This window comes from Rhinopithecus roxellana, chromosome 19 (genome assembly GCF_007565055.1).
Source record: "Rhinopithecus roxellana isolate Shanxi Qingling chromosome 19, ASM756505v1, whole genome shotgun sequence".
Taxonomy (NCBI): domain Eukaryota; kingdom Metazoa; phylum Chordata; class Mammalia; order Primates; family Cercopithecidae; genus Rhinopithecus; species Rhinopithecus roxellana.
The window spans coordinates 19,199,077-19,220,747 of NC_044567.1; the positions used below are offsets into that span (position 1 = coordinate 19,199,077).

At 50.3% G+C, this 21,671-nt stretch overlaps 1 protein-coding gene across 9 annotated transcripts in view; it reads right to left on the reverse strand.

Moving 5' to 3' along the window:
- The window catches only part of MYO18A (myosin XVIIIA), a 106,239-nt gene extending 88,572 nt beyond the window's left edge, over window positions 1–17,667 (reverse strand). For 2 of the 9 annotated variants that reach the window (XM_030924246.1, XM_030924245.1), the window contains exon 1: window positions 3,277–4,348. In XM_030924246.1, the coding sequence (XP_030780106.1) occupies window positions 3,277–4,275 (999 nt within the window). In that variant the 5' untranslated portion in view covers window positions 4,276–4,348. Of the gene's footprint in view, window positions 1–3,276; window positions 4,358–17,568 lie in introns of those variants that run through there. The other 7 variants (XM_030924238.1, XM_030924236.1, XM_030924240.1 and 4 more) reach the window with 6 other exon arrangements.
- Between the last annotated feature and the right edge of the window lie 4,004 nt (window positions 17,668–21,671).

Sequence of the window (21,671 nt, forward strand, 5' to 3'; positions counted from 1 at the left end):
GGAGCCCAGGACCTAGTATGCAGTAAGTGCTCAACAAATGCTTCCCTAATGGACGGGCAGGTGGAAGGTAGATAGCAGTAGAAAACGCTGTTCTCCCAGGCATGCTGGTTGATTTCTACCAGGCCCCAAGTCCACCCTACCACTATGGCTCACCCCTGCTCCCAGCGGAACCTCATCTAGCAGCTACCAGGACACATGAAGGTGTGAACCCAGCATTCTGGACACACACCATGTGAGAGGGAAACCCAAGGGGCTGTGTCTCCCTGAGGCCTTCTAAACAGGCCATGGAGAGGAGCCGGGGGCCTGGTCACATCTGTGTGCAGGAAGAGAACAGATGGCTAGTCAGCTCCCTCAGAGCTCCCTGGGGACAGGCAATGTGTAGACACAGTTGATGGATGGCCTGATGGCAGGGTGGCCAGCAAGAGCTATCCCTGTGGGGCTACAGTCATCAGGGTATTCCTCCCAGGAGTCTGGAGGAGGCAGGAAGACTTCTCTTGGCGCATAGCTGGGATTAGAACTGCTGCCAAGACAGGGAGCAGGAGGAGTAAAAGGAAGAGGAGGAGATAGAGGCTGAGGGTACAGAAGAGGCTACAGTACCCCACACCACTCCCAGGCCTGTCCCAGGAAGCTGGAAATGCTGGGCTCAACCTGCTCCTCTCTGCTTGTGGCATGAGTCCCCACCACCTACCTGGATGAGAAAAGATACGGGCTTCTTTCAGCCCTATGCATCTCCTTATCCTGCCACATGGCTCTAGGAGATGCATGGGGATGGGGTTTGCTACTGTGTCCTCTGGCAGATGACACAGGCTGAGGCTTGGGGAAGAAGTCCTCTGGGCACCAGCTGGGCTTACCCCATAGCAGCTAGAGTGAGCCAGCATTTCAGGGATACCAGCTGTAACCTGGAATCCACCAGGGCCTCCAAAGCTAAACCATCTACTTCCCCAAGGATGGGATAGCAGCAGCTAGTTGGGAAGGGAAAGCTAGGAAATGTGAGATGCCAGGATGATCCCTGTGCTATAAAGAGAAAACCAAGTAGCATCTGGGATGCCAGGCCCAGGGCCCCATAGAGGCCTTGCTGTGGTTCAGCAGGGAGCTGGCAACAATCCCCTGGGGGATTCATTCTTTAAGAAGAAAATTCCATCTGTTAAAAGCAGTGTTAGCCTGGAAGAACGCAGACAGGCATGGCAACATGTTACAGTCTTTGCTTCTTTTTTTTTTGGAGATGGAGTTTTGCTCTTACTGCCCAGGCTGGAGTTCAATGGCTTGATCTCGGCTTACCAAAACCTCCGCCTCCCAGGTTCAAGTGATTCTCCTTCCTCAGCCTCCTGAGTAGCTGGGATTACAGGCATGCGCCACCACGCCCAGCTAATTTTTGTATTTTTGGTAGAGACTAAGTTTCTTCAGGTTGGTCAGGCTGCTCTCAAACTCCCGACCTCAGGTGATCCACCTGCCTCGGCCTCCCAAAGTGCTGGGATTACAGGCGTGAGCCACTGTGCCCAGCCCAGTCTTTGCTTCTGACATAAAGACCCCTCCCTTGTTCTACCCCCTCTACCTCGTGGTTCTCTGAGTTCCACCTAACCTGGTGGTTAAAACATAGTAGGTGCTCAATGTGTGCTTCTGGAATGAAGAATCCAGGTCTTCCACACAGGCCTCCTCCCATTCACTACCCTTCCCTGACTAGCAAAGCTGCCTAAAGCCAGCTAGCTCCGGGTTAAAGGAAGGCCTGGAACCCAACTACAGTGCTTCCTGACAATCTGATCCTGCCACTGCCAGCCCCTCTTCAGGCCCAAGGTGCTGCTGCATTGAGCAGCCATCCTTAGCAGCTGCTTCCCCTCCCTGGGAGAAAGCTGGGACTGGGACTCTGCCTGTTTCCTCCCATTAGCACTTCCTCCCAGTTCTGACTTTGACACATCTGGCTGGTCACTTAGTACCAAAAGGTCCTGGTCAGGCAGCAGGGGCCATGATCTGGACGATCTGGACGATCCTAAAACCCACAGCTGGGAGGGGAAGATGGCCAGAGGTCAACTTGTCCTTCGTATACTATCTCCAGGTAGGACATTCAAACTGCTAGGTAGCCACCCTATCAAAAGACCCCTGGGATTAGTGAGCTTGATGCTCCATGGAGATCTGTTCCTCCATCTTATCTAAACCTCTCTGCTCCTGTGCTTCCTGCTGCTCTTTTTGCATGGGCAGCTGGGATCTCAGGGACAGTCAGGACATACTATCTGTGTGGGTTTTATTCCTCTTGCTTTTCCAGGTCCACGCTTTTTCTCCTTCCAGGAGAGGTAATAAAGACTCTTGGAGCCCAAGTGACCTTTATAAATCAGATCCAGTTACTCCCCTGCTTCGAACCCATCAATGATCCCATTTCACCGGGATGAAATCTGAATTCCAACTGTGACTTATAAGGTCCTCCATGATCTGCCCCTGCTCTCTCTGCAGCCTCACCTGGTATTCCTTTGCTCACTCAGGAGCAAGAGGAGGCTCTGGCCTGAGGTCATCTTTCCCAAAGATATAATCATACCAGCTGTACATCTCAGATGTTCCATGACAGCCCTAATTTGAAATCATTTGTCTTTTTTATCCCCAAGATCTAAATAACACGGAAATATTGTGTTTTACCATCCAGATTGTCTCTTATATCTGGAAGTGACACAGGTTAGCCTATACACCCCAATTTAGGGCTCAGGAAATATGGTGCCCAAACCCCTAACCCATCCTTGTAATGGAGAAGCTGAATACTTTCACAGTAATTACTAACCAACAGCAGACCTCTCTCGAGGGCTCCAGAGCTGAAACTAAGGTTCAGGCAGAGTTTGGTCTAGCCCATCACCCTTGAGAAAGGCATTATGCTGAATTCAGTTAAGTCAATCCAACAGACACAGAACACTGGAGGGAACCATAAAACCATGAGGCCGGGCCAAACTGTTCAGAACTCTATCGGAGTGAATCTCTGGGGACTTGTCCTCAGCTCCCAGACATGGTTGAGAGACAAAGGTGTGACTCCTTTAATGTCCTTGTCTTTCTTCATTAGGTTAAACATGGTGGGGGTGATGTTTGTAGAGGTGGCACCCCCAGAGGATAATGAGCATGGGGCACCTTCTCCTGAGCTCATGCTTTCCCACAGGCTCAGAGAGCAGCACGGCTTCCCCACTTACACACTGCTCGGCTTTGATCGCAGCTCGTGGGGACCCTGATTACCCAGTCAAGCACAACAGCAGGAAGTGCCCACATTCCCCATCCCTGCTCAGCCCAGGTGCCCAGGGAAGCACTCACATCGGATGGCTCCCTGCGAGGTCCCTCGCCGCTCCGCAGCCAGCTCCTGCTGAGTTCGCTGAGCTCTGGAATGGGCTGCACCTTGAGCCGTACGCTGTCCCCTGACTGCCGGATCATCTCCACAATTTCATCCCTGGACTTGCTCTCCACATTGTGCCCATTAATCTCCACCAGTCGATCTCCTGGCACCAGCCCCAAGGCCAGGTCCTTGGTGCCTGCACCAGGCTCAGCAAAGTGGACCACCCGCCGATAGGCCTGGCCCTCAGGGCCGCGATCCAGCATGGTTGTGCGCCGCAGGGAGAAGCCAAAGTCTCCAGTGGGCCGTCGTTGCAGCTCCAGCTCCCGGAGGGCAGGTGGGGGCAGGGGCACCACGGAGGGCAGGCGCAGGTCGACTGGGAACTTTTTAGTCACTAGCTCAGGGGCTCGGGATCGGTGCCCTGGTCGAGGGATGCCCGGGCCAGGATGCTGCACCAGCTGTCCCTCTAGAGTCCTCACCTCCACCTGTGGTGAGGGGGCGGCAGAGTGCTCTGAGGGCGTCGAGGTTTCTGAGGCGCTCTCATCCCGGCTACGCTGGGAGAAGGAAAAGCGCTTGACAATCATCTGTGAGTTCTGCTTGGCCAGTGAGCCGAACTTGGCTGCCCGCTGCAGCACCGAGCCACGGAAGCTGCCCTCCTCACCCTTGAGGTCATCGCTGGAGCTGGCTGTGCTTAGATGGCCCGAGTCCAGGATGATGCTGCCCCGGTTACTGTCGGAGTCAATGTCAGTTAGGTGCAGGTCAGAGCCGCTGGCCACCTTGATGGGGATAGGGTTGGAGATTTCCAGGCGCGTCTTGGATTCACGCTTGGAGGAGCGGTTCAGGTTGAAGAAGCCGCGTCGCAGGCTCATCTCCTCCAGGCTCCGAAGCTCTGCCGCTGACATCCGCTCCTTTTTCTCCTTTTTCTCCTTCTTCTCCTTCCGCCCGCCATCTTTGTCCTTGTCTTTCTTCATTAGGTTAAACATGGTGGGGGTGCTGTTTGTATGGGGTAGCACCCCCAGAGGATTATGAGTGCTTAGCACAGGGCCTTGGTGTCCCACTTTGCTGCTGCAAACAGAAACACAGAGAGAGAAAGGTTATTCCAACAGAGCCTCATGTGTCTCTAGTCCAGACATAACCAAATGATACAGCTACTCCTCAGTGGGTGCTAGCTATGTGCCAGGCACTCTGCTTTACCCACTATTGTCTCCATTGATTTAATCCTTACAACCTTTCTATAGGTAGTGACTATTATTACCCCTGTTTTACAAACAAGGAAACTTGAGGTTTAGATAAGGCGGTAAAAGCCCAGATTCCAAAGCCTGTCATTTCCTTGAATCCTTGATAGACCAAGGCTTAGGTGTACCTGGAGATAGTATGTGGGAGATCTGACCTCCTGGTAAGAGAATACTTCAAGCCAACCTGGGACCTGACTTAAGATTCAGACACATGCCGGGCAGGGTGGCTCATGCCTGTAATCCTAGCACTTTGGGAGGCTGAAGCAAGAGGATCGATTGAGCCCAGGAGTTTAAGACCAGCCTGGACAACATAGTGAGAGCCTATCTCTACAAAAATATTTTTAAAATTAGCCAGGCGTGGTGGTGCATGCCCACAGTCCTAGCTACTTGGGAATCTGAGGATTGCTTGAGCCCAGGAGGTCGAGGTTGCAGTGAACTATGATCACACTACTCCAGCCTGGGCACCACAGTGAGACCCTGTCTCAAAAAAAAAAAAACAAGATTCAAACTCAAAGGAAAAAGAAAAGGGACTCAATGCAACATCACCTCCCACAGACAATATTCATTTAAGTAACAGACATCCCATTATTTGGGCTCTTTCCTGAGCCTGTTATCCCTAGAGTAGCACCCTTAGCCACTGCCTAACAGAAGACCTCAAAGGAATCAACATTTATTTAATGACCACCACTGCCTAGGCCTAATGCCAGGTACTTTACATGCACTATCTCCTCTGAACCTCATAGCATTCCTGCAAGGTAGACATCATTATTTCCACTGTACAAAGGAGGAAAATGGGACACAGAAAATTAAGTATATGTTAGTTGTCACACAGTTAATAAATGGTGATGTTGGGATTCAGTGGCAAATATTGTGTTCTTTCTAGGGCCTGGGTGACCAAAGTAAAGCAGCAAGAGAAGGAAGGGAAGTTCCAGACCAAACAGAGGATAGACAGCTGCGAGGTGGGGGTGGGGTAGGGTCCACTGGATAAACAGGATCCTAAAAAATTCACATCCTTTTCCCCAGACCAACACCTAAATATAGCCCCAGGAAGAAAGCTGTGGTAGCCTGAAAGAAAATCCCAGTCCCAGGGTGTGTGCAACCTACCCACCAACCTACCAAACCCCCTGCACATCTAACGGGACAGGACCAATAAAAACCTGGTGGGGAAGAGTTGAGAGAGTCTTTCTTGTTCTAACCAGCAGGGAACAAGAAGAAGAAATAGGCCATGTCACCTAATTGGAAATTAAATGACATTTTTTTCTCTCTCTGAAAGTCTACCCCTCTGAGTTTCAGACATGGGATCTATAATCTCATCCCTTCTAGTAATGGCCTCTTGTCAGGCCCTGGACAGGCCTTTCCTCTCTGTGTGCCCCACCCCCACAACCAAGCAGGGCCCTCCAGGATCCCCAGTCTACTGAGAGGGACCATCCTTCAACCCTGGTACAATGCTCAGGAAGGTATCAAGGTCAGAAATTCCCAAAGGCCCTAGTGCAATGGCTAATTGCTTCCCCCTGCCCAGCATCCTGACTTGTGCTGCTCCTGGCATACCAACTCATCTCCTTTCTAGAGCAGTGCTGTCCATAAGAAATATAATTCAAGGCCAGGTGCAGTGGCTCATGCCTGTAATCCCTAATACTTTAGGAGGCTGAGGCAGGCAGATCACTTGAGGTCAGAAGTTCAAGACCACTCATGCCTATAATCCCACACTTCGGGAGGCCGAGGCGGGCGGATCACCTGAGGTTAAGAGTTAGAGACTAGCCTGGCCAACATAGTAAAAACCCCTGTCTACTAAAAACACAAAAATGAGCCAGGCGTGATGGTGCACGCCTGTAATCCCAGCTATTCAGGTGGCTGAGGCATGAGAATCACTTGAACCCAGGAGGCAGAGGTGGCGCCATCTCAGCTCACTGCAATCTCAGCCTACCAGGTTCACGCCATTCTCCTGTCTCAGCCTCCCGAGTAGCTGGGACTACAGGTGCCTGCCACCACGCCCGGCTAATTTTCTATATTTTTAGTGGAGACGGGTTTTCACCGTGTTAGCCAGGATGGTCTCAATCTCCTGACCTTGTAATCTGCCTGCCTCAGCCCCACAAAGTGCTGGGATTACAGGCATGAGCCACCACGCCCAGCCTTGAACTTGTTGGTTCTAAATGCTACATGCACAGTACCTGGGAATTAGAAAACAGGAAATCGGCCGGGCGCGGTGGCTCAAGCCTGTAATCCCAGCACTTTGGGAGGCTGAGACGGGCGGATCACGAGGTCAGGAGATCGAGACCATCCTGGCGAACACGGTGAAACCCCGTCTCTACTAAAAAATACAAAAACTAGCCAGGCGAGGTGGCGGGCGCCTGTATTCCCAGCTACTTGGGAGGCTGAGGCGGGAGAATGGCGTAAACCCGGGAGGCGGAGCTTGCAGTGAGCTGAGATCCGGCCACTGCACTTCAGCCTGAACAGAGCGAGACTCCGCCTCAAAAAAAAAAAAAAAGAAAACAGGAAATCGAGGGCCGAAAAGGCACACAGCCAGGGGCCTTGGCCAGGTAGTCTGAACTGATTTGGGGTGGAGGGGTACCTGACAGCCAGCATTCTCTCTTCAGGGCTCTACTGTGACAAGGGGAGCCTCTCTCCTCCTGAATGTTGATGGAGTGTGGCACAGACCTACCATAAACCAAGATGTGGGATCTTCAGCTGCTACTGCCCACCTTATACCTCACCTACCACTGCTTGCATCATCTTAAAGGGATGGTTTAGAAGATAACTCCAGGGGCACTTGTGGGAGAAATGAAGAAAAAAATCCACCTTGGGGACTTGGATGGGACAACAAGAGTATCTTGGCCTCAGTCCAACCACAGAGAACCCAACTGACTATAATGCTGTCCCACCAAGACACCCAATTCTCGGTCTATAATGCTTACCCAATCCTGGCTCTTTGCTAGGGGCTAGATCGCTGAGTAGTATGAGTGGAAAGGAGCTCCCAGAATTCTAGGATCTTTGGGCTGGAAAGGTCCCTGAAAAAGTCTCAGCAAAAGCTTGTTCCTCACTGTCATTGTGGCAGGCAGGACAGCAGATGGTCACAGCAGCAGCACAAGGAATGGCGCTGGCCAGAAGTTTTAGGAGATTTGGTATCTAGGCCTGGATCTGCCAAAAAATCACTGGGGAACCTTGAGCCTGTCACTCTGCTCAAGGTTGAATTACAGTATGATCTAGATCTCTTCTGGCTCTAAAATTCTAAATATCTAATTCTCTTGTGGACACAGGTTAAGTTATTAACCTTCTGCCAAAGGCACCCTTCTCATTCCAACCCTGGGGCCTTCAGAGAATTGCAGCTATGTCCCTGCCCTCACCACCTCTGTCCTGCCACCACCATCTACACAGCTCACAAGGCACCTCTTCCCCACCGCCATCCCCATAATCGCCAGGCCTGGCTGCGGACCTTCTCTCCTGACTCTAGACCTGCCTGGCTGCCTGCAGCCTCCCGTCCAGGATCAGATCTGCAATGCAACTGCTGCTCTGTCGCCTTCTTGTAGACCTTGCACTTTCCGGCACCTCCTGGCCTCAGGTCCAAAGTCTCCAACAGCTCTGATACCCCCACCTTCCTACTCCCTATCCGAGGCTGCAGTTTCTATCTGCCTCCCCTTCCTCTCCTACCCTCTCCCTCCACTCCAGTGAAGGTAACCTTACAATTTTCCTGACCTCCTTTTCTGCGTTTCTCTCCTCACCATACTCTAAGAAGTTTTTCTTAATTTTAAGAAAAGGAAGGCATCTATGTAAGTTAGGGTATGGACCCGAATTATCTTGATCTTACTATCCCCAAAAACAAAAGGAAAGTACAATCTGTCAACTTAGCTGCTCTATCACTTTAAGAGAGTAAGCATCCTGAAGGCAATGACCATTCAACTCAAATATACATCTATCTGTCCATCAGAGAGTGCATAAACAATGTTCATATTCATGCAATGGAATACTACTCAGCAAGAAAAAGGAAACAACTAAAGATACACACAATAGGGATTAACTTCAAAATCATGATTTCAAGTGAGAGGGAAAGAAGTCTTTGACAAAGACTACATATTGGTATGATGCTCTTTATATGAAGTTCTAGTGCAGGCAAAACTAACCTATGGTGGCGGTAGGAGTAGGATCACATGAGGGAACTTTTTGGGGTGATGTTCGTGTCCTGTATATTGATAGTGGTTTGGGTTGATAAGTATATGCATTTGTCAAGTCATCAATTGGTGCACATAAGATTTGTGCATTCAGCCAGGCAGGGTGGCTCACGCCTGTAATCCCAGCACTTTGGGAGGCCAACGTGGGTGGATCACGAGGTCAGGAGATCGAGACCATCCTGAAACCCTGTCTCTACTAAAAATACAAAAAATTAGCCGGGCATGGTGGCACGCGCCTGTAGTCCCAGCTACTAGAAGGCTGAGGCAGGAGAATCGCTTGAACCTGGGAGACGTAGGTTGCAGTGAGCCAAGATCGCGCCACTGCACTCTAACCTGGGAGACAGAGCGAGACTCCGTCTCAAAAAAAAAAAAAAAAAAAAGATTTGTGCATTATTGTTTGTAAATATTCACTCAAAAGAACTATAAATAAATATTGAACTCTAGTGAATGATATATATGTTAAAGTATTTGGGGCAAAATATACTGATATCTACATTTTACTTTGAAATGTATAAAATTTTAAGACATCTTGATGAGGTTGGGCAAGGTGGCTCACACCTATAATCCCAACACTTTGGGAGGCCGAGATGGGCAGATCGCTTGAGCTCAGGAGTTGGAGGCAAGCCTGGGCAACATGGCAAAGCCCTATCTCTACTCAAAATACAAAAAGGTATCTGGATGTGGTGGTGCATGCCTGTGGGAACTACTTGGGAGGCTAAGGTGGGAAGATCACCTGAGCCTGGGAGGTTGAGGCTACAGTGAGCCACAATCATGCCATTGCATTCCAGGCTGGGTAACAGAGTGAGACCCTGTCTCAAAAAAAAAAAAAAAAAAAAAAAAAAAACCATAGCCTGATGGATGGACCAAGGGATAAAGATGTGTAAAAGCAAGGATAGGAAAATGTTAATTGTAGAATTTAGGAGATGAAGAGTGTTAACTGCAAAATTCTTTAACTTTTCTGAATGTTTGCAGGTCATTGTGATAAAATTTTGGGAAAAAATATGTATCTATCAGTCACTTCCTAAAGGCAAGCAACATAAAGATAGATAAGCCCAGTGTCAGATCTCAGGCTTTGGATATCAAGTAACAAACCTGTGAACAAATCTGAGTAAATAGGACGAGATGCGATGGCTCATGCCTGTAATCCTAGCACTTTGGGAGGCCGAGGAAGGCAGATCACCTGAGATCAGGTGTTCGAAACCAGCCTGGTCAACATGGTGAAACCTCATCTCTACTAAAAGTAGCTGGGCATGGTGACATGCGCCTGTAATCCCAGCTACTCAGGAAGCTGAGGCAGGAGAATCGCTGGAACCTGGGAGGCAGAGGTTGCAGTGAGCTGAGATCGCGCCACTGCACTCCAGCCTGGGCGACAGAACAAGACTCCGTCTAAAAAAAAAAAATTAAATACAAATGAAAAACAATCTGAGTAAATAGCTATGCAATCTCAGGCAAGTCACTTAAGGCCTCCATGCCTCCATTTCCTCATCTGTAAAATGCAGATAATAATGGTACCTACCACCTAAAGGTGGCAGAATTAAATGAAATACATTTAATTACCCTCAGAGAGGTACCTAATAGTAGCAGGGCACATTTTTTGCCATCTAAATGGGACAGTAGAGAGGATAACAGAGTGCACAAATGCCCATCAGCACAAGTATGACTAAAATAAATCAAAACCTTTGTATATGGAAAGTAAAGTCCAAAGAAGTGAAGGTAACTTGATAAGCACAAGGCCAAGCTGGATCACACTGGCTTGAGTCCAGAGGGCCCACGTAGTTAGTGCCAAGGATACTATGGACAGGCAATTTGTAGGGACAGAAATACAAATGGCCAACAAACATGAACAGGTATTCAGCCTCCACAATATTCACAGACATGTGAAATTGAGGTATACTATTTTCAATTAGCAGTTTGGTAAAAACTATGAAGACTGATAACATCAATCAATTAGGGCATGGGATGCAGGGAGTCTCATAAGTCTTGGTGGAAACACAAATTGGTAGGTTGGTGCAAAAGTAATTGTGGTTTTTGCCGTTAACTTTTAATGGCAAAAACCTCAATTACTTTTGCACCAACTAATATATTTTCAGAGGTCAAGTTAGTAGTATCTATGAAAAAAAAAATTTTTTTTAAGAGACAAGGTCTTGCTTTGTCACCCAGGCTGGAGTTTGGTGACTCAATCATAGATCACTGCAGCCTGGAACTCCTGGGCTCAAGTGATCCCCCTGTCTCAGCCTCCTCAGTAGCTGGGACTACAAGTGTGTGCCACCATTACTGGCTAACTTTTTAAAAATTGTTTTAGACACAGGGTCTTGCTATTCTGTCCAGGCTGGTCTCAAACTCCTGGCCCCAAGCAATCCTCCTGCCTCAGCCTCCTGAGTAGCTAGGATTATAGGCACCACCACTGCACCTGGCATATGAAAATATTTATGTACATATTCTTTGGGCAATTCCATTATAAGACATCTATAGGTACATTCACATAATATACACGGCTAATCCTTGAAGCACTGTTTATAATAGCAAGTCTATAAATATAAAAGTCCTTACTAGAGAATAGTAAAACTGGCCAGGTGCAGTGGCTCAGGCCTCTAATTCCAGCACCTTGGGAGGCCAAGGCAGGAGGACTGCTTGAGCCCAGGAGTTTAAGACTAGCCTGGACAACATAGTGGGACTCTGACTCCACAAATTTTTTTTTAAAAAGTAGCTAGGCAGTGGTGCACACCTGTAATACCAGCTACTTGGGAGGTTGACGTGGGAGAATATCACTTGAGCCTAGGAGGTCAAGGCTGCATGAGCCAAGATTCATGCTACTATGCTCTAGCCTAGGTAGAGGGAGATTATGTCTCCAAAAAAAAAAAAAAAAAAGGCTGGGCATGGTGGCTCACACCTGCAATCCCAACATTTTGGGAGGTTGAGGCAGGTGGATCACTTGAGGTCAGGAGTTCGAGACCAGCCTGGCCAACATGGTGAAACCCCATCTTTACTAAAAACACAAAAATTTGCCAGTGTAGTGGCACACCTATAATCCCAGCTACTCAGGAGGCTGAGGCAGAAGAATCACTTGAATCCAGGAGGTGGAGGTTGCAGTGAGCCAAGATCATGCCATTGCACTCCAGCCTGCACAAGAGGGCGACACTCCATCTCAAAAAACAAAAAAAAAAAAAAGCTAAATTATACAACTGAGCAGTTGTATAAGTAAAAGTAAAAAGAATGAAGTAGACTTGTATACACTGACCTGGAAATATTCTATACTATATTGTTAAGTGAAAAAACTGGTTGCAGGATAGTTTATAATTTTGCTAAAATTTAAAAACCTATATTACATGTACATTTGTACAATATTTGCATATGTGTAGGAAAAACGTATGCTCTGGGGAGGAGACTGGAATTGTAGAAGGGTCAAATAGACTTGTGTTTCATCCGTATTTTAATTTTTTTTTCTTTTTTTAAATAATAGAGATGGGGTCTCACCATGTTGGTCAGGCTGATCTTGAACTCCTGGCTTCAAGCGGTCCATCCACCTTGGCCTCCAAAGTGCTGGGATTATAGGCATGGGCCACCACATCCAGGCTATATTTTAATTTTTTATAAGAACATTCATCTGGTAAATGTGTATTTGCTTACACCTAGGAGCTTTAGGGAGTCGGATTATCTATCATTTTTCTTCTACCTTTCTTTCATCTTTTTTTTTTTTTTTTTTTGAGACAGGGTCTCACTGTGTCCTCCAGGCTAGAGTGTGGTCGTGCCATCTCAGTTCACTGCAGCCTCAACCTCCTGGGGCTCAAGCGATCCTTCCCACTTCAGCCTCCTCAGTAGCCAGGACTACAGGCATGCCCTACCACACCCAGCTAATTTTTGTATTTTTTGTAGAGACAGGGTCTCTCCATGTTGCCCAGCCTGGTCTCAAATTCCTGGGCTCAAGAGATCTGCCTATCTCGGCCTCCCAAAGTCCTGGGATTACAGGTGTGAGCCACTGCGTCTGGCCTCCTACAGGAAATTTTAAAATAGTTATAAATAAGCTTTTAAAAAGCAGTCTGGCCAGGCGCGGTGGCTCATGCCTGTAATCCCAGCACTCTGGGAGGCCGAGGCAGGTGGATGACGAGGTCAGGAGTTCAAGACCAGCCTGGACAAGATGGTGAAACCCCGTCTCTACTAAAAATACAAAAAAGTAGCCGGGCGTGGTGGTGGGCGCCTGCAATCCCAGCTACTTGGGAGGCTGAGGCAGAGAATCGCCTGAACCCGGGAGGCGGAGTTTGCAGTGAGCCGAGATTACCACTGCACTCCAGCCCGGCAACAGAGCAAGACTCCTTCTAAAAAAAAGCAGCAAGTCTGGAAAAATTCGATCCAAAAATCGATCAGTGGTCATCTCTGGAGAGTAGGGGAGAAGAAGGGTAACACTTTAGTAATGCTTTAGCTTTCTACCTAATGATTCAACTTTTTTCCAGACTAAAATAAATGTCTGGACAAACTAGTAGGTAATCCACTAGCAGTAAAGCTGCAAACAGGGTAATGGTCAGTTTAAGGATTGCCTTCATGTCTTGAAAAAGTTTCGGTGGCTTAGGGGACTTAGTTAAAATAGAGCTCACTGGTGTCTTGTGGCTGTAAGTGGGGACACATTTAAATGGGTCACCCTGCAGCTAGCAAAAGAAAGAAAGAAGAAGAAAAAAAAACCCAGGAAATGGAAACTATAACGTTAGAGTCCCAAGACAAGGGTGCCCAGACTTGGCTGTGGCGGATAGATTCTTAGGTCAGTCCTCCTACCCCCACACCACACTCATAAATAAATACAAAGGAAATACTTTCCCGAAAGAGCCGGCCTCTCTCCCTTGACCTCTGACCTCCCTGAGCGGCCGTTTCCTCCAGCCCCGGGGCCCCCATCCCGGCTCTGCCCCGCGCCGAGGGTTGTAGCGGCGGCCGGCGGGGTCGCCAGCACCTGGCCTGGCCGCACGCTCCAGGGTGAGCCTCCTCTCGGCTGGCTGTGCTGAGCTCCGCAGTGCCGGGTGACTCCCTGCCAGGTCACACGGAGCTTATCTGGCTCCAGGTGTGCTCCCTCACTCCGACTGCACGCTTCTCACGTGACATCAGCCGGCCCTCCCGCCGCCGCGCGGTGAGCCGGGCGGCCTTCGGCGTTTCCCCGCGGCTGGGCCGGCGCAACCGCCCGCGGCGCTTCCCGCTGCGATCCCATCTCCCCCGGAACGCAGCAATCCCGCGGGCACGGGACGAACGCAAGGAGGAGAGAGCTCCTGCGGCCCCGCCAAGTCCCCTGCTGCTCTTCCAGGTGCACCGCCGGTCGCTCAGCACCGCTAATAGCCCCTTCCGTGTGACCTTGAGCAAGTCCCCTCCCCTCTCTAGGCGTTCACTATTTCAGCTACAGTATCTTCAAGAGCCTGAGAGCTCAGACTTGGCCCTCAGCCTCTGCTGGGGAGGTATTCTGCTCAACCACACACTGCAGGTTGTAATCCCGCTCTACCTGCGACTTGCTGTGTGACCTTCAGCCCATCATCCAACCTCTCTGAATATCAGAGAATAATCACAATAATCACTTGTAAGTGATGATAAAGTACTTGGCAGACAGAAAGGGCCCTGAGTCCTGTAAAATCATCAGTCCAACAACCAAAACTGCTTCCTGACTCTAAAGTTTGAAATGTCAAGGGAAATTGACATTTTACAAGCCCTGCAATTCCTACTTCAAGAGAAGGGCAGGGAAGTGAAGGTGGGGAGTGCAGGCTCACCAGGTCTGCTCACCACCCCTCCCAATCCAGCTCCTACCTCAGCACCTCCCCACCTCCTCTCATTCAAGCCACCTTGGAAAATGCTAGGGGGAAAAAAAAGGTGATAGGGGTGGGGTGTGCAGATCTTAAAGCACCCAGGGGTCTGACACTAAAGCAGAACTTAAACTCCATCAAGCCCCCTACCCATCCCAAGTCCTGTGGGAACCTGTCAATTACAGCAGACAGTGAGCTGGGTGGGCCCTCCTACTGCCCCAAACCTTTAAACTACAACCAGCTAGAGCCCCTTGGTTTTCCCACCACACTCAGGCCTGGGACCCCGGGCCATTAACAAAACCCAGCTCACATGGATGCTCTGGTTCTTGCCTGTGGCGTCCACTCCAGGTGAGAGGATCTGGCTGGGGAGGTCTCTACTTTCAAGGAGTAAGAACAACCCTGCTGCCCTGGAGACCTGTGACACACCAAGTCAGGATGAAGGCTTCCTGAGTTCCAACAACTCCCAGCTCCACCTCAGCAGGGTGGATTCTCCCTTTCACAGGAGCCCCAGTTCTGCCCCACCCAGTCCACCTTTAGGTACCTGCCTCTGGGGGACCCAGAGTTTTCAGGCCCAGTTTCTGAAGACAAATGCACTCCTCAATGAACAGCCACTACCAGGGCCAGTGAGGGGTCCTCCAGGGAACTGGCTGGCTACCCAGACGGCCCAGGAGTGAGGCTGAGAGACCAGGTGGGAGTCAGGAAGGGCATAACCCACATGAGGAAAGTCTGGGGCGCAGGAGGAAGTCCTCAGGCACACACTCTAGCACCTGGGCCGGGCCAGGCCAGGAGAGAGTAAACAAACTAGACACTCAGAGCTACCAGGCACCAGGTCATCAGCTGTTCAAAGTTCAAAGCTCCCAAAGCAAGTGACCACCAGCCTGTGGCCCCCCCATGCCCACCCTCCACCCCCACCTACAACACTTCTCATTCCCCTAATCCCCTCAATACAATAGCTGCCCCCAAAGCCATGGTTTTCCTGGAATTGAGGCCACAACCCCGATGTCCTCAACCCAAAATGGACAAGCACACCTCCACCCGAGGCTATATATAACCCGTCATGTCAAATCCAGAAACTAGGAGGATGTTTCCTGGAAAGACTTCATCACAAAAAAACAGAGGGGAAGCTGAGGAGGTGGGAAGCCATGGACAAAGAGCCAGTGAGGCTTGTCAGGAAGCCAGAGACCTCAGGAGAGCAACTTTCAATATACCCAAATAGAAAGTAGCCCCTGAACTAAAAAGGGTGGGGAACATTAGGCCAGGCCTGTTGCTATGACAACAGGGCACCAATCTGCTCAAGAAAAGGGCTCCAAAGCACAAGGGAAAGGCGGCTTGATTCAATGGGCTCTGTACTCACCGTCCTCCTTAGATGATCTTGCTTTTTTTTTTTTTTTTTTTTGAGACAGAGTTTCACTCTTGTTGCCCAGGCTGGAGTGCAATGGCACGATCTCAGCTCACCGCAACCTTGGCCTCCCAGGTTCAAGCAATTCTCCTGCCTCAGCCTCCCAAGTAGCTAGGATTACAGGCATGCACCACCACGCCTGGCTAATTTTGTATTTTTAGTAGAGACAGGGTTTATCCATGTTGAGGTTGGTCTCGAACTCCTGACCTCAGGTGATCCGCCCGCCTCGGTCTCCCAAAGTGCTGGGATTACAGGTGTGAGCCACCGCGCCCGGCCTGATCTCGCTCTTAATCATCCAGGTGGCCTCCCCTCCCTTCCAGCGCGCCCCAGTGCATACACAATTCCCAGAGCTCACTCGCCACAGGGGCACTGATGAGGTCTTCTCGGCCACAGACATGACAGGGGCTCCAAAAGACAAGACGAACCCACACTAGCCCAAGTCATTGGCAGGGTGAAGCGGGGAGGGAACCCAATTCTTTAATTCTGAGTGGCCATCTGAAGGCATGAAGGCCCTAACCAGGACAGTCCCTCTCAGGAAGCATTCCCCGAGCCCTCCCCACACAAACACACACTATGAGGCCAGCGCCAAACACGTGCCCCATTGGTCAAGTGGCCAGGCAAAACGAATACGGGCTCAAAAACAAACTGGCTGTCTTCCTCCCCATCTCCCCCACCCCCCACCTCTGGCTCATTCTGGCCGCAACCTTTCCAACTAATCAGCAAGACACATGTGTCTTGCAGTAGGGCAACTCCCCCCATCTCCACCCCCACAACAAAGCCCCAGTGCCTAGCCCGTCCCTGCGGGCCTTATCGCACCCTAGAACATGACCCACACTCCTGGCCAGGCTTGGGATCAAGGAGCGCACCCCCACTAACAAGGGGCAGGGTGAGGGGGCAGCCACCCCTACCACCTCCCCTTCCCATTGGCGAAACAACTGGCATGACAGGTTAGCAGGGCGGGGCGTTGGGGCGGTCTCTCCAGAGGCCTGGGGCAGCTTGTCCGACCTTCCCACACGCACCCCACCCCTCTGCAGGGAAAGGTGAGGTGAGCATTCAGTCGCAGGGTACAGCCTGCACTCCCTAATCCCCAAAGCCTGCCACCATTCATCCCCTCATCTTCTGTCCCAAGAGGAGGGGGCCCAGGGAAGCGGGGTCTCTATTGTTTTGCCAGCTGTCTAGCAGCTGCTCCTTTGAGAGGAGCCCGCAGTCGGCCCGGCAGTGAAAGAGTGAAGGCCGCCGGGAGGGATAAAAGGCTGGGTAGAGGTGCTCCCCTTCCCCGCTGCTTTCCTCAGCGCCCCGCTCGCTCGCTCGCTCCATCGGGAGGCCTGGGCCGGGGCAGGAGAAGTCCCCCCACCCCCGAGGCTGCAGCCCGCACCCCGCAGCTCCGGGCCACCTGGGCGCCTCCAAGCGCCAAATCCCCTCACACTGAAGGCCACCCTGTCCTGCCTCCCTGCGCTCCCCCAGGTTGGCTGGAAGGGCCGGTGGTGCCCTTTCCCCGCCGCTCCCGGTCGGCCCCCACCCCCGGGCGTCGAGCTCCACGGCGCCGCCAGGGACTGGAGCCGGGACTCCGGGCCGCTGCTTCCAGGGGACAGGGGAGGAGGAGGAGCCGGCAGGCCCCGCCGCCCGCCCGCCCGCCCGGCCGGAGCCCGCCCCGCCGCCCCACTGGGCCGGGCCCGCCACCGAGCGGCAGCCGCCGCCGACCCGCACTCACCGGCCACCGGAGCCCGCCCGGCAGGCAGCAGAAACGGAGACGCGGCATCCAGCAACCTCGGCCCGGTCGGGGCTGGAGCAGAGCGCAGCGCGGCGCAGCTCAGCGCCGCCCCCAGCGACCGCGCGAGCCGAGCTGAAAGGGAGCTCCCTGCTGGCTGCTCTGGGGATAAACGCCCGGCCTGCCTGGCAGCGCCAGTGCGCGCCGCCAGACGTGGGCCAGGCGGGCCGGGCGCTGCCCTGGCAGCCTCCGTCCGCAGTAGGCTCTGAAGCCCCTCTCGCTGTGTCTGAGAGAGGCCCTGCCTGGAGTTTCTGTCTGCACTGGGCACTGGAGGCTGTCCGAAAAGGGTCCGAAAGGGGCTGAGTGGCACTGCCCAGGACAGGCACCAGGGTCATGATGAACGTATAGAAGAGGGGCTGTCCAAGGCAGGCACCGAACTCTGCGGGCTGTGTTCAAGGTAGTGCTGTCTAGAGGAAGCAATTAAGTCTTACTGGCCACCACTTCCCAAGGTGGCTCTGCAGAGGCACACACAGGGCCCTGCTGGATGGTGCCCCAGGCTCAGTCCAGACCAGGTACTGCCTGCCATGTCCGAGATGGCACTGCCAGAATGCACTCCCCAAGGTAAAAACAGACTCTCAATAGCTTGGTCTGATAAAGGCCTGTCTCAAAGTGGAGTGGATCAAGAGGCGTACCGGGGCCCAGGAGCCATGGCTGTAAGTGCCACTCACTCCCTGAAGGCGTTCACCAACGCCAAGATTAACACTTTCAGAAGCTCTTTGGAGTGCAGTCTGTCCCTGGGTCCACCGTGTGCTGTAAATATCAAGTGAGCTGCTCTACCCACCAAGAAAACAGTTTATACTTCCTAGGAGAGGCCAAGGGACATCCAGATACCAGGCCTCCAAGATAGGTGCTATGTCTGGAGTTTGGAGAGAGAAAGAAATGGAGACACTTTTCTGGGCAGTGTCCATGCTGGAGTGGGGTGCGCCAGAATGTGGAAGAAACTGAGTGGGGTGGTGCAGGAAGAAGGGTGTAGCAGACAAAGGCAGCTGCCTCCCTAGACAGCCCAAACAGGAACTTCTCCAGGCAAGGGCAGCCCAACCTGACAGACCAGGGGAGGCTGGAGCAAGGAGGCTCAGAAGCAAAGAGTTGAGTAAGAGTTAGGAGTTCCTGAGGAATAGACTCAAGTAGGATACACATTTTGGAATAACATGCAACTCAAACTCAATTTGACAAACTGCCTGCTAAGTGCCAAGTGCAGCCCCAGGCATTTGGGGTGATACAGAAGGAAATCAGACATGACATATCTCCAGGCAAATCACATGGGGAACAGGTAGAGCTGAGCTGTGACAGTAGCAGGGTTCACCATGCTGGCATAACTTGGATGATGAGATAGGTTCTATGAGGGCAGGCTTATTTGGCTTGAGGAGTGAGAAGAGCAGCTTCAAAAACATGACATTTGAGGCCAGGCATGGTGGCTCATGCCTGTAATCCCAGCACTTTGGGAGACTGAGGCGGGCAGATCCCTTGAGGCCAGCATTCAAGACCAGCCTGGCCTTGAATCCCCATCTCTACTAAAAATACAAAAAATTAACCAGGCATGGTAGTGCACGTCTGTAATCCCAGCTACTTGGGAGACTGAGGCAGGAGAATCTCTTGAACCCGGGGAGCAGAGGTTGCAGTGAGCTGAGATTGCACCACTGTACTTCAGCCTGGGCGACAGAGCAAGACTCTGTCTCCAAAAAAGAAAAAAAAAACCAAAAACCCAAAAACATGACATTTGAGGGGAACCTTGCAGGCTAGGTAGGACAATGACTATCATTAGTGTTTCCTGAGTCCCTACTATATACTGGACACTATCTGTATTCCTCACAATGAACCTATGAGGGAGACATTATTATTATAGACAGGGGTTGAGTGCATGGACTCTGGAGCTGAATTGCCTGGGTTCAAATCTCAGTTCTGTCAAGTACTAGCTGTGTTACTCTGGGTGATTTATAAAACCTCTCTGTGCTTCACTTTGTTCATCCAAAAAATTGGGATAATAACAGTGACTCCCTCCCTCAAAATTTGTTTTGAAAATTAAATAAGCTTAGTCTTTTCAACACATGGGGCTTTTCAACAAACTGGACATCCACATGCAAAAAAAAAAAAAAAAAAAAAGGGTCTAGACACAGACCTTATACCCATCACAAAAATTAACTCAGAATAGATGATATACCTAAATGTAAAACACAAAACCATAAAACTGTCTCCTAGAGGGTAACATAGGAGAAAACCTAGATGACCTTGAGTATCACAATGACTCTTTAGATACAACACCAAAGGCACCATGAAGAAAGAGCTGGGCTTCATTAAAATTAAAAATGTCTGCTCTGCAAAAGACTGTCAAAAGAATGAGAAGACAAGCCACAACCGGGATAAAATATATGCAAAAGACATCTGATAAAGGATTGTTATCCAAAATATGCAAAGAGTTTTAAAAACTCAACAATAAGAAAATGAACCACCCTGTTTAGAAATGGGCAAAAAACCTAATCAGACACCTTACCAAAGAAGATATACAGATAGCAGTAAGCAAAAGAAAAGATACTCAACATTGTATGTCATTAGAGAATAGCAAATTAAAGCCAGGTGCGGTGGCTCACGCCTGTAATCCCAGCACTTGGGGAGGCTGAGGTGGGCAAATCACGAAATCAGGAGATCGAGACCATCCTGGCTAACAGGGTGAAACTCTGTCTCTACTAAAAATACAAAAATTAGCTGGGTGTTGTGGCATGCGCCTGTAGTCCCAGCTACTCAGGAGGCTGAGGCAGGAGAATCGCTTGAACCCAGGAGGCAGAGGGTGCAGTGAACCGAGATTGTGCCACTGCACTCTAGCCTGGGCACAGAGCAAGACTCCGTCTCAAAAAAAAATAATACATAAAAAATAAAAGAGAATAGCAAATTAAGATAACCATGAGATAAAACTACCTTATTTACCTAAATTTGGATTTTGGCCAAAATCCAAAATGCCAACAACTCCAAGTGCTAGCAAGAATGTAGAGCAACAGCAACTCCCATTCACTGCTGGTAGCAGTGCAAAATGGTATAGCCACTTTGAAAGACAGTTTGGTGGTTTCTTAGAAAATGAAACATAGGCCGGGCGCGGTGGCTCAAGCCTGTAATCCCAGCACTTTGGGAGGCCGAGACGGACGGATCACGAGGTCAGGAGATGGAGACCATCCTGGTTAACACGGTGAAACCCCATCTCTACTAAAAAATACAAAAAAACTAGCCGGGCGAGGTGGCCAGCGCCTGTAGTCCCAGCTACTCGGGAGGCTGAGGCAGGAGAATAGCGTAAACCCGGGAGGTGGAGCTTGCAGTGAGCTGAGATCCAGCCACTGCACTCCAGCCTGGGCGACAGAGAGAGACTACATCTCAAAAAAAAGAAAAAAAAAGAAAACGAAACATACTCTTACCATACAATCCAACAATCCCACTCCTTGGTATTTATCCAAATGAATTGAAAACTTATGTCCACACATTGATCCTGCACATTGATGTTTATAGCAACTTTATTCATAATTGCCAAAACTTGGAAGCAACCAAGATGAACTTCAGTAGGGAAATTGATAAATAACCTATGGTACATCCAGACAATGGCATATTATGTGGCACTATAAAAGAAATGAGCTATCAAGCCATGAAAAGACATGGAGGAAACTTCAATGTATATTAATAAGTGAAAGAAGCTGATCTGAAAAGGCTGCATATTGTTTGATTCCAACTATATGACATTCTGCAAAAGGCAAAACTATGGAGACAATAAAAAGTTAGTGGTGCCATGGATTAAGGTCGAGGGAGGGATGAAAATGCAAAGCACAGAGGATTTTTAGGGCAGTGAAACTCTTCTGTATGATACCACAATGTTGAATACATGCGTTTGTCAAAACCCACAGAATGTACAACACCAAGAATGAATCCTAATGTGGACCATGGACTGGGGGATACTGATGTGTGAAGGCAGGTTCATCAATTATAACAAGTGTACAACTCTGGTGAAGAATGTGATCACGGGGAAGGCTGTGCATGTGTGGGGGCAGATGGGAAATCTCTGTACTTTCTTC